The 13710-nt window shown below is 36.1% G+C and overlaps 1 protein-coding gene across 1 annotated transcript in view; it reads left to right on the forward strand.

Annotated features, from left to right (window-relative positions):
• nnt (nicotinamide nucleotide transhydrogenase) overlaps positions 1-13710 on the forward strand; it is a 75111-nt gene that overhangs the window by 56490 nt on the left and 4911 nt on the right. Inside the window, exons 18-21 of the mRNA XM_061907754.1 lie at positions 2588-2747; positions 7141-7222; positions 12756-12874; positions 13151-13266. Of these exons, the coding sequence (XP_061763738.1) occupies positions 2588-2747; positions 7141-7222; positions 12756-12874; positions 13151-13266 (477 nt within the window). The remainder of the gene's footprint in view (positions 1-2587; positions 2748-7140; positions 7223-12755; positions 12875-13150; positions 13267-13710) is intronic.

Below are 13710 nucleotides of genomic sequence, written 5' to 3' on the forward strand. Positions count from 1 at the left end.
AACACAGACACTTGTAAACAACACAACTGCTAAACAATAACACTGATAAACACCGACACTGGTAGACAACAAGACTGGTAAACAACAACACTGGTTAACAACAATCCTGGTAAACAAGACTTGTATACCACAACATTGGTAAAAAAAACAAGACTGGTAAACAGTAACACAGGTAGACAACACTTGTGAACAATAACACTGGTAGACAACAACACTTGTAAACAGCAACACCAGTAAACAACAATACTGATCAACAAAATACTAGTAAACAACAACACTAGTAAACAACAAGTCTGGTAAACAACAGCATTGGTAAAAAAACAAACAATAATTGTAAACAACAACACTGGTAAAAAAGAGTTGTATACAAAAACACTGGTAAACAACAAGACTGGTAAACAACTTGACTGGTAAAGGAGAAGAGTGGTAAACAACAAGGCTTGTAAACAACACTGGTAAACACAGACACTTGTAAACAACACAACTGCTAAACAATAACACTGATAAACACCGACACTGGTAGACAACAAGACTGGTAAACAACAACACTGGTTAACAACAATCCTGGTAAACAAGACTTGTATACCACAACATTGGTAAAAAAAACAAGACTGGTAAACAGTAACACAGGTAGACAACACTTGTGAACAATAACACTGGTAGACAACAACACTTGTAAACAGCAACACCAGTAAACAACAATACTGATCAACAAAATACTAGTAAACAACAACACTAGTAAACAACAAGTCTGGTAAACAACAGCATTGGTAAAAAAACAAACAATAATTGTAAACAACAACACTGGTAAAAAAGAGTTGTATACAAAAACACTGGTAAACAACAAGACTGGTAAACAACTTGACTGGTAAAGGAGAAGAGTGGTAAACAACAAGGCTTGTAAACAACACCACAGGTAAACACAGACACTTGTAAACAACACAACTGCTAAACAATAACACTGATAAACACCGACACTGGTAGACAACAACACGTGTAAACAACAACACCAGTAAACAACAATACTGATCAACAAAATACTAATAAACAACAACACTAGTAAACAACAAGTCTGGTAAACAACAGCATTGGTAAAAAAACAAACAATAATGGTAAACAACAACACTGGTAAAAAAGAGTTGTATACAAAAACACTGGTAAACAACAAGACTGGTAAACAACTTGACTGGTAAAGGAGAAGAGTGGTAAACAACAAGGCGTGTAAACAACACCACAGGTAAACACAGACACTTGTAAACAACACAACTGCTAAACAATAACACTGATAAACACCGACACTGGTAGACAACAACACGTGTAAACAACAACACTTGTAAACAATGACACTTGTAAACAATAACATTTATAAACAATAACATTTGTAAACAATAACACTTGTAAACACCAACACTGGTAAACAACAAGACTGGTAAACAACAACACTGGTTAACAACAATCCTGGTAAACAAGATTTGTATACCACAACATTGGTAAAAAAAACAAGACTGGTAAACAGTAACACAGGTAGACAACACTTGTGAACAATAACACTGGTAGACAACAACAGTAAACAATAATACTGATCAACAAAAATACTAGTAAACAACAACACTAGTAAACAACAAGACTGGTAAACAACAGCATTGGTAAAAAAACAATAATTGTAAACAACAACACTGGTAAACAAGAGTTGTATACAAAAACACTGGTAAACAACAAGACTGGTAAACAAAATGACTGGTAAACAACTTCACTGGTAAAGGAGAAGAGTGGTAAACAACAAGGCTTGTAAACAACAACACTGGTAAACACAGACACTTGTAAACAACACAACTGCTAAACAATAACACTTGTGAACACCGACACTGGTAGACAACAAGACTGGTAAAACACAACACTGGTTAACAACAATCCTGGTAAACAAGACTTGTATACCACAACATTGGTAAAAAAACAAGACTGGTAAACAGTAACACAGGTAGACAACACTTGTGAACAATAACACTGGTAGACAACAACACCAGTAAACAACAATACTGATCAACAAAAATACTAGTAAACAACAAGACTGGTAAACAACAGCATTGGTAAAAAAACACACAATAATTGTAAACAACAACACTGGTAAACAAGAGTTGTATACAAAAACACTGGTAAACAACAAGACTGGTAAACAACTTTACTGGTAAAGGAGAAGAGTGGTAAACAACAAGGCTTGTAAACAACAACACTGGTAAACACAGACACTTGTAAACAACACAACTGCTAAACAATAACACTGATAAACACCCACACTGGTAGACAACAACACGTGTAAACAACAACACTTGTAAACAACAAGAGTTGTATACAATAACACTGGTAAACAACAATACTGATAAACAATGGTAAATAACAACAATTGTAAACAACACAACTTGTAGACAATAACACTGGTAAACAACATGTGTAAACAACAAGAGTTGTATACAATAACACTGGTAAACAACAATACTGGTAAACAAGAAGAGGGTTAAAGGAGAAGAGTGGTAAACAACACGACTGGTAAACAAGAAGAGTGGTAAATGAGAATCCTTATCTCCACCAGGCCATGAACCGTTCCCTGGCCAACGTGATCCTGGGAGGCTACGGCACATCTTCCACGGGCACAGGTAAGCCCATGGAGATCACGGGCACCCACACCGAGGTCAACGTGGAGCAGACTGTGGACATGATCAAAGAGGCCCACCACATCATCATCACTCCAGGTAACACACACTCTTGTTCTTCTGACCACCCTTTCTAGATATAGAAATATGACTATTTACAACATTAATAATATATGCAAATAGAAAAAGATAAGCTTTTAGTTTTTTTTAGTTTTTCTTTGTAATTGTTTTTTTTTCCTCATCAACTGTTGAACTCCAAGTAGCTTTAGTAAGATTAGTGTTAATATTTGAGTATAGATGATCTTTGACTGGCACAATCATATTGGTGCCCAGAACTAATCATTTGAATATTGCTGCTAATAAATATGAGATGTTCTAGAACAGCGGTGCCCACACTTTTTCTGCAGGCGAGCTACTTTTCAATTGACCAACTCGAGGGGATCTACCTCATTTATATATATCATTTATATTTATTTTTTTATGAAAGAGACATTTTTGTAAACAAGTTAAATGTGTTTAATGATAATACAAGCATGTGTAACACATATAGATGTCTTTCTTTCACGAAGACAAGAATATAAGTTGGTGTATTACCTGATTCTGATGACTTGCATTGATTGGAATCAGACAGTAATGATGATAACGCCCACATTTTCAAATGGAGGAGAAAAAAAGTTGTCCTTTCTGTACAATACCACATGAAAGTGGTTGGTTTTTGGCAACTAATTCATCCAGCTTCCATACACTTGACAAGAAAAACATTGGCGGCAAATTCCGTAGCTTGCTTGATTGACATTCACGGCACCCGAGGGTCTTGTGAGATGACGCTGAATTATGAAAAAATGACAGAGAGGAAGGCGAGAAACACTTTTTATTTCAACAGACTTTCGCGCCGTCCCTTCCGTCAAAACTCTAAAGGCCGACTGCACATTTCCTATCTTCACAATAAAAGCCCTGCTTCATGCTGCCTGCGCTAACAAAATAAGAGTCTCGGAAAGCTGGCGTGCACAAGTGATGTGCACGCCAGCTTTCTGAGGGATCGCTTGTGCACGCCAGTTTTCCGAGACTCTGTATTTAGTTAGCGCAGGTAGCATGAAGCAGGGCTTTTATTGTGAAGATAGGAAATGTGCAGTCGGCCTTTAGAGTTTTGACGGAAGGTACGGCGCGAGAGTCTGTTGAAATAAAAAGTGTTTCTTGCCTTCCTGTCGGTCATATTTTCATAACAATGATCTTGCAGCAGCCAGCGTCATCTCACAAGACCCTCCGGTACCGTGAATGTCATTTAAGTGACGTCTTGGTGAAGATTGATGATCACTAATTTTTAGGTCTATTTTTTTTAAAAGCCTGGCTGGAGATCGACTGACATACCCCCCGCGGTTGACTGGTAGCTCGCGATCGACGTAACGGGCACCCCTGTTCTAGAATAATACATGACAACAGGAATCCAACGTCCAAGCCAAAATAACGTTTTTAGTAGGAAACAGAGCGGCCGGGGAAGTATACTTTTGATTTGTTGTTCTTTCATCTTTTTAACAATTCCCTAAGCAGAGAAAAGAGAATTTCAGAAATGTTTTGCGGGTAAAAAAACCCCAAAACAAACACACATGCACTTATATATACATATATACACATATATGTAGGTGTGGGAAAAAATCACAAGACTACTTCATCTCTACAGATCTGTTTCATGAGGGGTTCCCTCAATCATCAGGAGATTTTAATGGAAGCATTCACATACAATGGTTTATATAGAGCACAGAGTGGGTGGGTACAAGCAGGCGTAGGGTGTGGTGATTGGCTCATGTGTTACCTAGGAGGTGTTTCCGCCTGTGGCGGCATGTTGAAATGATTTCACTGCGCTTGTTGAGGGATGATAGCTCTGGATGATATATAATAAACAGTTTCTCTTTTAAGCATAAGTTGCATCTTTTATTACCACTGTTGTAAGGTGTGCTGGATGCAAGAATTTGCCATGTTATTGAATATTCAACATTATTGTCTTTGAGGTTCCAAATGTGTTTGCTGAGTTCGGTAGAATTCTGCAAAGTCTGGTTTCTAAAGGAGGCGTTGTGATTATTCCATCTTGTTTTGAACGCTCCTTCGGTTAATCCTACGTACGTGTCGGATGTGTTAATGTATATACACATATATGTATGTGTGTGTGTATATTTATATTTGTGTATGTATGGATATACAAACCCTGTTCCCATATGAGCTGGGAAATTGTGTTAGATGTAAATATAAACAGAATACAATGATTTGCAAATCCTTTTCAACCCATATTCAGTTAAATATGCTACAAAGACAACATATTTGATGTTCAAACTCATAACAGTTTTTTTGTTTGCAAATAGTCATTAACTTTAGAATTTGATGCCAGCAATACGTGACAAAGAAGCCCCTGCTTATTTCAGCAAAACAATGCCAAGCCACGTGTTACAACAGTGTGGCTTAAGTAGTAAAAGAGTGTGGGTACTTTCCTGGCCCGCCTGCAGTCCAGACCTGTTTCCCATGGAAAATGTGTGGTGCATTATGAGCCGTAAAATACGACAGCGGAGACCCCGGACTGTTGAACGACTGAAGCTCTACATAAAACAAGAATGGGAAAGAATTCCACTTTCAAAGCTTCAACAATTTGTTTCCTCAGTTCCCAAACGTTTATTGAGTGTTGTTAAAAGAAAAGGTGATGTAACACAGTGGTGAACATGCCCTTTCCCAACTACTTTGGCACGTGTTGCAGCCATGAAATTCTAAGTTAATTATTATTTGCAAAAAAAAAAATAAAGTTTGAGTTTGAACATCAAATATGTTGTCTTTGTAGCATATTCAACTGAATATGGGTTGAAAAGGATTTGCAAATCATTGTATTCTGTTTATATTTACATCTAACACAATTTCCCCGCTCATATGGAAACGGGGTTTGTATATATATATATATATGGGTGTGTGTATATGTATGTATGTATATACATATGTATTTATGTGTATATATATATATATATATGTATGTATGTATGTATATAAACATACTTATATACGTATATATATATATACATATGTATTTCAATGTATGGATGTATATATGTATATATATGTGTGTGTGTATATATATGTATATATATGTATGTATGTGTATATATATATGTATGTATGTATATATATATATATATATATATATATATATATATATATGTATGTATGTATAGTGAAAGTCTTTTGAGCGACTATTATTTATTCCACTTCATGTGCTTGCCACAATGCAAAGTATGATGTCATAATTAGCATAACGTCATGTAATCAAAGGGCCAATTATTTTCTCTGCTCACTAATCAGCAGTAGTCCCTCCTCGTGTTTCCACTGTGACCGCTTGAGGCCATGTCAGCTGATTGACATCTGGACAAAAGATCATTATTTTATGATTTTTCTTCCGGCCATCTTTTATTGCCCTGAAAAAGAAGAAGTGTTGGATTGACATCTTTTGACTTTCTAAGTCGTGTTACTTTAGTTGCCTAAATTTAGCTTTTAATTAAAAAAAGATTGCCAAAATCAGAGGAATAATATCTCAATATGAACTTTTGGACCAGCGCTGTGCAAACTTTTGATTTTCTAAAGCAATACTAAGTCATATTTCATTATTATTATTATTAAGTGCCAAAAAATAGAATTTTTAATAATTCGCTATGTTTGTGTGTAACGATTTCTTAATTGATTTAAAAAAAAATCTAAAATCATTTTAAAAAAAAAATCCCTTTCAAAATATGTCCTGAATTTTATTTTAAAAAGACAGTTTTCTTGAAGTAATATCGAAATTGATGTTTATCTATTTCATGCAGGAATGTAGTTCAATCTTATTTAACAATTATCGATTTTGACTCAAGAATCCATTCTGAATTGAATCGTTGCCCCCAAGAATCTAATCAAATCGTGTGGTGCCCAAAAATTTTAATATTATTATTATTATTATTTAACGCTTAAATCTCAAGCTCAATTTCACGTCTGTCAATAAAAATGATAAAAAATAATGTACGCTATTTTTGTCAAAGAAAACCAAGTTGTTGTTTTTTTTATAGCAACTACACAAAACATGCATGCTAGCTATAAGCTAACGCTAGCAATAAAATAACGCAAACTATAAGCTAATTCTATTTATAAGTTAATGCTCACTATATGATGTTAACTATACAATAATGCTAGCTATAAGTTAATACTAGCTATGAGCTAATGCTAGCTTTAAGTTACTGCTAGCTATAAGCTAATTCTAGCTAAAAGAGTATGCTAGTTATAAGTTAATGCTAGCTATTTGATAATGCCAGGTATATGCTAATGCTAGATAAAAGCTAATGCCGTGGTCGGATCTTACGAGGTTCATATCCCCGAACTCTGCTGGCCCTCTGAAGCCTAACCTTCAGCCAAGCGACATCTGCTATCCTGACTATCTTGTTGTGACGTGGCGTCGCATGTTTACCTGGCTAATTGTTGAGGTCTGCCACAGGTTACGGTCTTTGCGCCGCCAAGGCTCAGTACCCCATCGCTGAGTTGGTGAAGAACCTCCAGGAGGCTGGCAAGAATGTCCGGTAAGTCCACTCAAATCCACCTCACTTTGACTCCATCTTGCCCTAAAAGCCAAAAGAACTGATTGGTTACGTTAGACGAGAAGTAGGTGCTAAATGTGCATATAGAAATAATACTAATTAAAGCTGCAAGCAGCGATGGACGGGACCAACTTTTACTGATGTTTCCTGCGTTTACCCATTCAACATATCTTTACCTGCACATTACCTACCTTCCCTGCATCCTGGGGTCACACTGGTGCTTCTTTCTTTCACCCATACAAACTGGTGCCTCCTCCTTTCACCCAGTCAACATATCTTTACCTGCACATTACCTACCTTCTCTGTATCCTGGAGTCAAACTGAGGCCTCCTTCTTTCACCCAGTCAACATATCTTTACCTGCACATTACCTACCTTCTCTGTATCCTGGTGTCAAACTGGTTCCTCCTCCTTTCACCCAGTCAACATATCTTTACCTGCACATTACCTACCTTCTCTGTATCCTGGAGTCAAACTGAGGCCTCCTTCTTTCACCCAGTCAACATATCTTTACCTGCACATTACCTACCTTCTCTGTATCCTGGTGTCAAAACTGGTTCCTCCTTCTTTCACCCAGTCAACATATCTTTACCTGCACATTACCTACCTTCTCTGTATTCTGGAGTCAAACTGAGGCCTCCTTCTTTCACCCAGTCAACATATCTTTACCTGCACATTACCTACCTTCTCTGTATCCTGGTGTCAAACTGGTTCCTCCTTCTTTCACCCAGTCAACATATCTTTACCTGCACATTACCTACCTTCTCTGTATCCTGGAGTCAAACTGAGGCCTCCTTCTTTCACCCAGTCAACATATCTTTACCTGCACATTACCTACCTTCTCTGTATCCTGGTGTCAAACTGGTTCCTCCTTCTTTCACCCAGTCAACATATCTTTACCTTCACATTACCTACCTTCTCTGTATTCTGGAGTCAAACTGAGGCCTCCTTCTTTCACCTAGTCAACAGCTCTTTACCCGCACAGTACCTGCTGGTGCTTCCTGCTTTTAAGCGGACATCTTGAGACGGCAGCTGTTCTTCGAAGGCTCGTAAAATCCAAACCAGAGCAGTTAGAAAAACTCTTTCGTCAACTTTTAATCAGAAGGGTTCAATCTCTTTCCTGTGCGAGTTTGAAGCCGACACAACAAACGCGCTCAGAGGAGATAACGTTTGAAAAAAGGTGACGGGTTTTTAACAAAACTTTTGTTTTGAAGGGGTAATTGCCAACTTCCTGTTGATTTTTGCTGAAGGATGTCAATGAATGAAATGTAAGTCTGTGTTTTATTCGTAGGGGGCGCTACAGCACAATTTTTAGTTTTGGGGTTTGTTTGTTTTTTATTAGATTGCAATTTTCGCCAGTCCTGATGTGTGTGTCTAGTTTGGTGAGTTTTGAAGCATTTTAAGGATTCAAATTACAGCTCAAAGAGGCAAAAATGAAATTTTTTAGGAAACTTTTGTTTTGAAGGTTTTTTTTGCCAACTTCCTGTTGATTTTTGCTGAAGGAGGTCAGTGTATGAAATCTAGGTCTACGTCAGACCTACATAGAGGTTTTTGTTTCATGTCTCTAAAACATTCCTAACATAAGTTACAAGCAGTTTTGTCTGTGTTTTTTCCTAGGGGGCGCTAGAGCACAATTTTAATTTTTGGGGTTTGGTTTTCTCATTAGATGGCAATTTTCGCCAGTCCTGATGTGTGTGTTGAATTTGGTGAGTTTTGAAGCATGTTAAAGGCTTCACAGCAAACAAAGAAACATCGGCTGTGTCTCGGTTGCTAAAGGCAGCTGCAATCCACCGCTTTCCATCAACAGCATTCTTCTTTGACGTCTCCATTATTAAATGAACAAATTGCAAAAGATTCAGCAACACAGATGTCCAAAATACTGTGTAGTTATGCGATGAACAGAGACGACTCTTAGCTGCGAGGTGCAGTGCTAATATTTCCTGACAGTCCGTGACGTCACGCGACGTTTTCAACAAGAAACTCGCGGGAAATTTAAAATTGCAATTTAGTAAACTAAAAAGGCCGTATTGGCATGTGTTGCAATGTTAATATTTCATCATTGATATATAAACTATCAGACTGCGTTTCAGTAGGCCTTTAAGGGGGTCAAATTACAGCTCAAAGAGGTGGCGGAATAACAATAAAGAATAATAATAATAATAATATAACCTTAAAAATACAATAGGGTCGACATTCGGTCCCTAATAATAATAATAATTACTAGATGAGGCAATTCCTGAAGAAATTGCGTGTGAATGCTCCAATGCTGAAGTTGAAGTGAAATGCTGACAGAATGTAGTTTGAATGTAAGAATAGTTTGAATTTTGAAGAGTTTGAATTTCCAGGAAATCTGGAATTTGGTTTGAAACTTGGGAAAGTGTTAGTTTAAATGTCCAGGGTGAGTGGAATGTGTCGATGTTGGAAAGGTTTGAATAGCTTGAAAAATGTAGGACTTGTGCAACTTGGAAAAAATGTCCCTGTGACCGTCTCTTGCTGTTGTCGTGCGGGTTCAATGGACCACCCAGGAAGGACATGCTTTTGAGCAGGTTTGACTTCTTTATTTTGCAATAAAAGTTTGGTTGCAGCTCGGATCGCTTTTCAGCTCCTTCCTCGTCTGCTTTTCAGCCGTCGTCGTCGTCGTCGTGCTCATCTTGCGCTCTGTGTTGCTCTCGCTTGCCATGCGCTGCGGACTCTCCTCCTTTGTCCTCGATCTCTCCTCCTTCTCCCCTTTTAGACAGTGTCAGGAGAAATGTTAATCATTTCCCAGTGTGTGAGCCACGCACCTGAATTCGATTGCGGCGGCGTCGCTCCCGGCACGGTTCGCCGCATTCCCCGCCTCTTTGCCGCCATCTTGGGCAGGGCTGCAGCGTGCCCTGCCCCGCCATCGGCCCGTCGGCCACGCCCCTCCACAGTCCCATTCATTTCAATGGGAACTTCCTGGAAATTTGGGAATTTGGGGAAAAGCGGGATTTTGTTGGTGTTGGAATTGTTTAAATCGGTCAAGAAATGTTGAAGTAGTAACAGTTGTTTTTAACTGAACAATTGTATTACGGAATTTTGGGAAAACCGGGAAATGTTCAAGTTCTTAAACCAACTTGTTTTTTTGTCCTGATTAAGAGGAATGTTTTGACAGTGGAACGGTTGAAGTGGGTTGAAAAAAGTGAAAGTAGTCATCGCACTAAAAAAGGTTGGAAATAAGATTAGGAAAAAAAACAGGAATTCCTGGAAATTTGTTGAACGTGGGAAAATGGTTGTTTAAATTTCCAGGGGTTGAAAGTGGAATGCTTTGAATCGGTTGAAAAATGTGGGAATTGTGCAACTTTGAAAAATATCACTTTCTTTTCAATGGGAATTTCTTGGGAATTTCGGGAAAAGCGGGAATTTTTTCTTAAAGTCCTAAAACATTTGGATTTTCGGAATGAGTTCGGTGTTTGACGTTTTCAAATTGGTCGAGGAATGTTGAAGTAGTAACATTGTTGAATTCAGAAATTGTATTACGGAATTCCTGGAAAACCGATAAGTTTTCCAGGTTAAAAAAAACACTTTGCTTTTTATCCTGATTAAGAGGAATGTTTTGACGGTGGAACGGTTGAAGTGGGTTGAAAAAGGTGGAAGGAGTAGTTGCCAGAAAAAAATGTGAAAACAGGGTTTGGAATCCTGGGAATTCCTGGAATTTATTTGAACTTTGAAAAATGATAGTTTGAATGTCCAGAATGAGTGGAATGTGTTGAAGTTGGAATGGTTTGAATTGGTTGGAAAATGTGCAAATGGTGAAAAATGGCCAATTAATTTTGAATGGGAAAAATGTCCCAGAAAACCTGGACTTCTGGTAAATTTGGGAATTTTTAGAATTTGTCATTGGAAAGTCCATGATTCCCGAATAGTTTTAACAGTTTGAAGTTGGAACGCTTTGAATCGGATAAAAAATGTGGAAAGCAGTGCGCCAAAATGTGGAGAAGAATAACCAGAGATAGATGAGGCTTTAGTAAGTATTCATAGTTGTGGTTATATTGTAAAACTTTAGTAAGTATTCATAGTTGTAGTTATATTGTAAAACTTTTGTAAGTATTAATAGTTGTAGTTATATTGTAAAACTTTAGTAAGTATTCATAGTTGTAGTTATATTGTAAAACTTTAGTAAGTATTCATAGTTTTTGTTATATTGTAAAACTTTAGTAAGTATTCATAGTTGTAGTTATATTGTAAAACTTTAGTAAGTATTGATAGTTGTAGTTATATTGTAAAACTTTAGTAAGTATTCATAGTTGTAGTTATATTGTAAAACTTTAGTAAGTATTCATAGTTGTAGTTAAATTGTAAAACTTTAGTAGGTATTGATAATTGTAGTTATATTGTAAAACTTTAGTAAGTATTCATAGTTGTAGTTATATTGTAAAACTTTAGTAAGTATTGATAGTTGTAGTTATATTGTAAAACTTTAGTAAGTATTGATAGTTGTAGTTATATTGTAAAACTTTAGTAAGTATTGATAGTTGTAGTTATATTGTAAAACTTTAGTAAGTATTCATAGTTGTAGTTATATTGTAAAACTTTAGTAAGTATTGATAGTTGTAGTTATATTGTAAAATTTTAATAAGTATTCATAGTTGTTGTTACATTGTACAACTTTAGTAAGTATTCATAGTTGTAGTTATATTGTAAAACTTTAGTAATTATTCATAGTTGTAGTTATATTGTAAAACTTTAGTAAGTACTGATAGTTGTAGTTATATTGTAAAACTTTAGTAAGTATTGATAGTTGTAGTTATATTGTAAAACTTTAGTAAGTATTGATAGTTGTAGTTATATTGTAAAACTTTAGTAAGTATTGATAGTTGTAGTTATATTGTAAAACTTTAGTAAGTATCGATAGTTGTAGTTATATTGTAAAACTTTAGTAAGTGTTGTAGTTATATTGTAAAACTTCAGTAAGTATTCATGGTTGTAGTTATATTGTAAAACTTTAGTAAGTATTGATAGTTGTAGTTATATTGTAAAACTTTAGTAAGTATTGATAGTTGTAGTTATATTGTAAAACTTTAGTAAGTGTTGTAGTTATATTGTAAAACTTCAGTAAGTATTCATGGTTGTAGTTATATTGTAAAACTTTAGTAAGTATTGATAGTTGTAGTTATATTGTAAAACTTTAGTAAGTGTTGTAGTTATATTGTAAAACTTCAGTAAGTATTTATAGTTGTAGTTATATTGTAAAACTTTATTAAGTATTGATAGTTGTAGTTATATTGTAAAACTTTAGTAAGAGTTGTAGTAATATTGTAAAACTTCAGTAAGTATTCATAGTTGTAGTTATATTGTAAAACTTGTTGGAGTGCTGAATGAAGAATCCATGCGGGTAGAACCGCTATGGAAGGCTCGGTTGAAAGTTCTAAAAGGAAGGACAATGCAGCATTTTTGTAGTTTATTTTTTTAACAGTTTTTTAAAATGATGAATAGATTTAGAATTGTGATTTGGATGTAAATGGAATTATTTATATATTTTTGCCATGTTGCCACAGATTCGGTATCCACCCTGTCGCCGGCCGTATGCCCGGGCAGCTCAACGTCCTGTTGGCTGAGGCCGGCGTTCCTTACGACATCGTCCTGGAGATGGAGGAAATCAACGAGGATTTCCCTGGTAAGAAGATGAGCAGTGATGACTCCGAACCTCTAAGGTTGAACGCAATCCATTTTTGAGGGAACATGCTGGACAAACTGAATGCGAACCGTAATAAATGTCTTCCCACTGCAAGTCATTCCAGCAGCTTATAGTAATTGCTAAGTAAATATGTTAATCTGCCAGCGTGTGCAGCTCGACAGATAGTTAACAGTAAGAAGAAACAGAAGCTCCAGAAGTTTTTAACGAGGATGGATGTTGGTGGATGATATTTGGTGTCCACGTCTGTCCAATCAGACACAGACCTGGTTCTGGTCATCGGCGCCAACGACACGGTCAACTCTGCCGCCCAGGAAGACCCCAACTCCATCATCGCTGGCATGCCCGTGCTGGAGGTCTGGAAGGCCAAGCAGGTGAGACACCTGCACCACACACGTTACACACGTTATATATATATATATATATATATATATATATATATATATATATATATATATATGTGTGTATGTATATGTATGTATATATATATGTATATGTGTGTATGTATCTACACACATACAAATTATGAATCACTCATAAGTGGTGTAATAAAATAAAGTAGAGCTTTGAAAAAAGACAAAATTCATAAAATAATAATAATACAAATAAAACATGAATAAAAAATATATATTCAATAAAGTAATTTTCCAAGCGTGCTTGATAAAAGGCATTTAATAAAAACTTACTGATCAATTGCATTTAAAAAAAAAAATGGGTGTTGAGAAATAATAATTTGAAAAATAATACATACATTAAAAAAACAGTAATACCCCCACAAAAAAACAATTACTGCTCCATTTAGTTAAAAAAGTAGAGCA

This window comes from Nerophis ophidion, linkage group LG08, assembly GCF_033978795.1.
Source record: "Nerophis ophidion isolate RoL-2023_Sa linkage group LG08, RoL_Noph_v1.0, whole genome shotgun sequence".
NCBI lineage: Eukaryota > Metazoa > Chordata > Actinopteri > Syngnathiformes > Syngnathidae > Nerophis > Nerophis ophidion.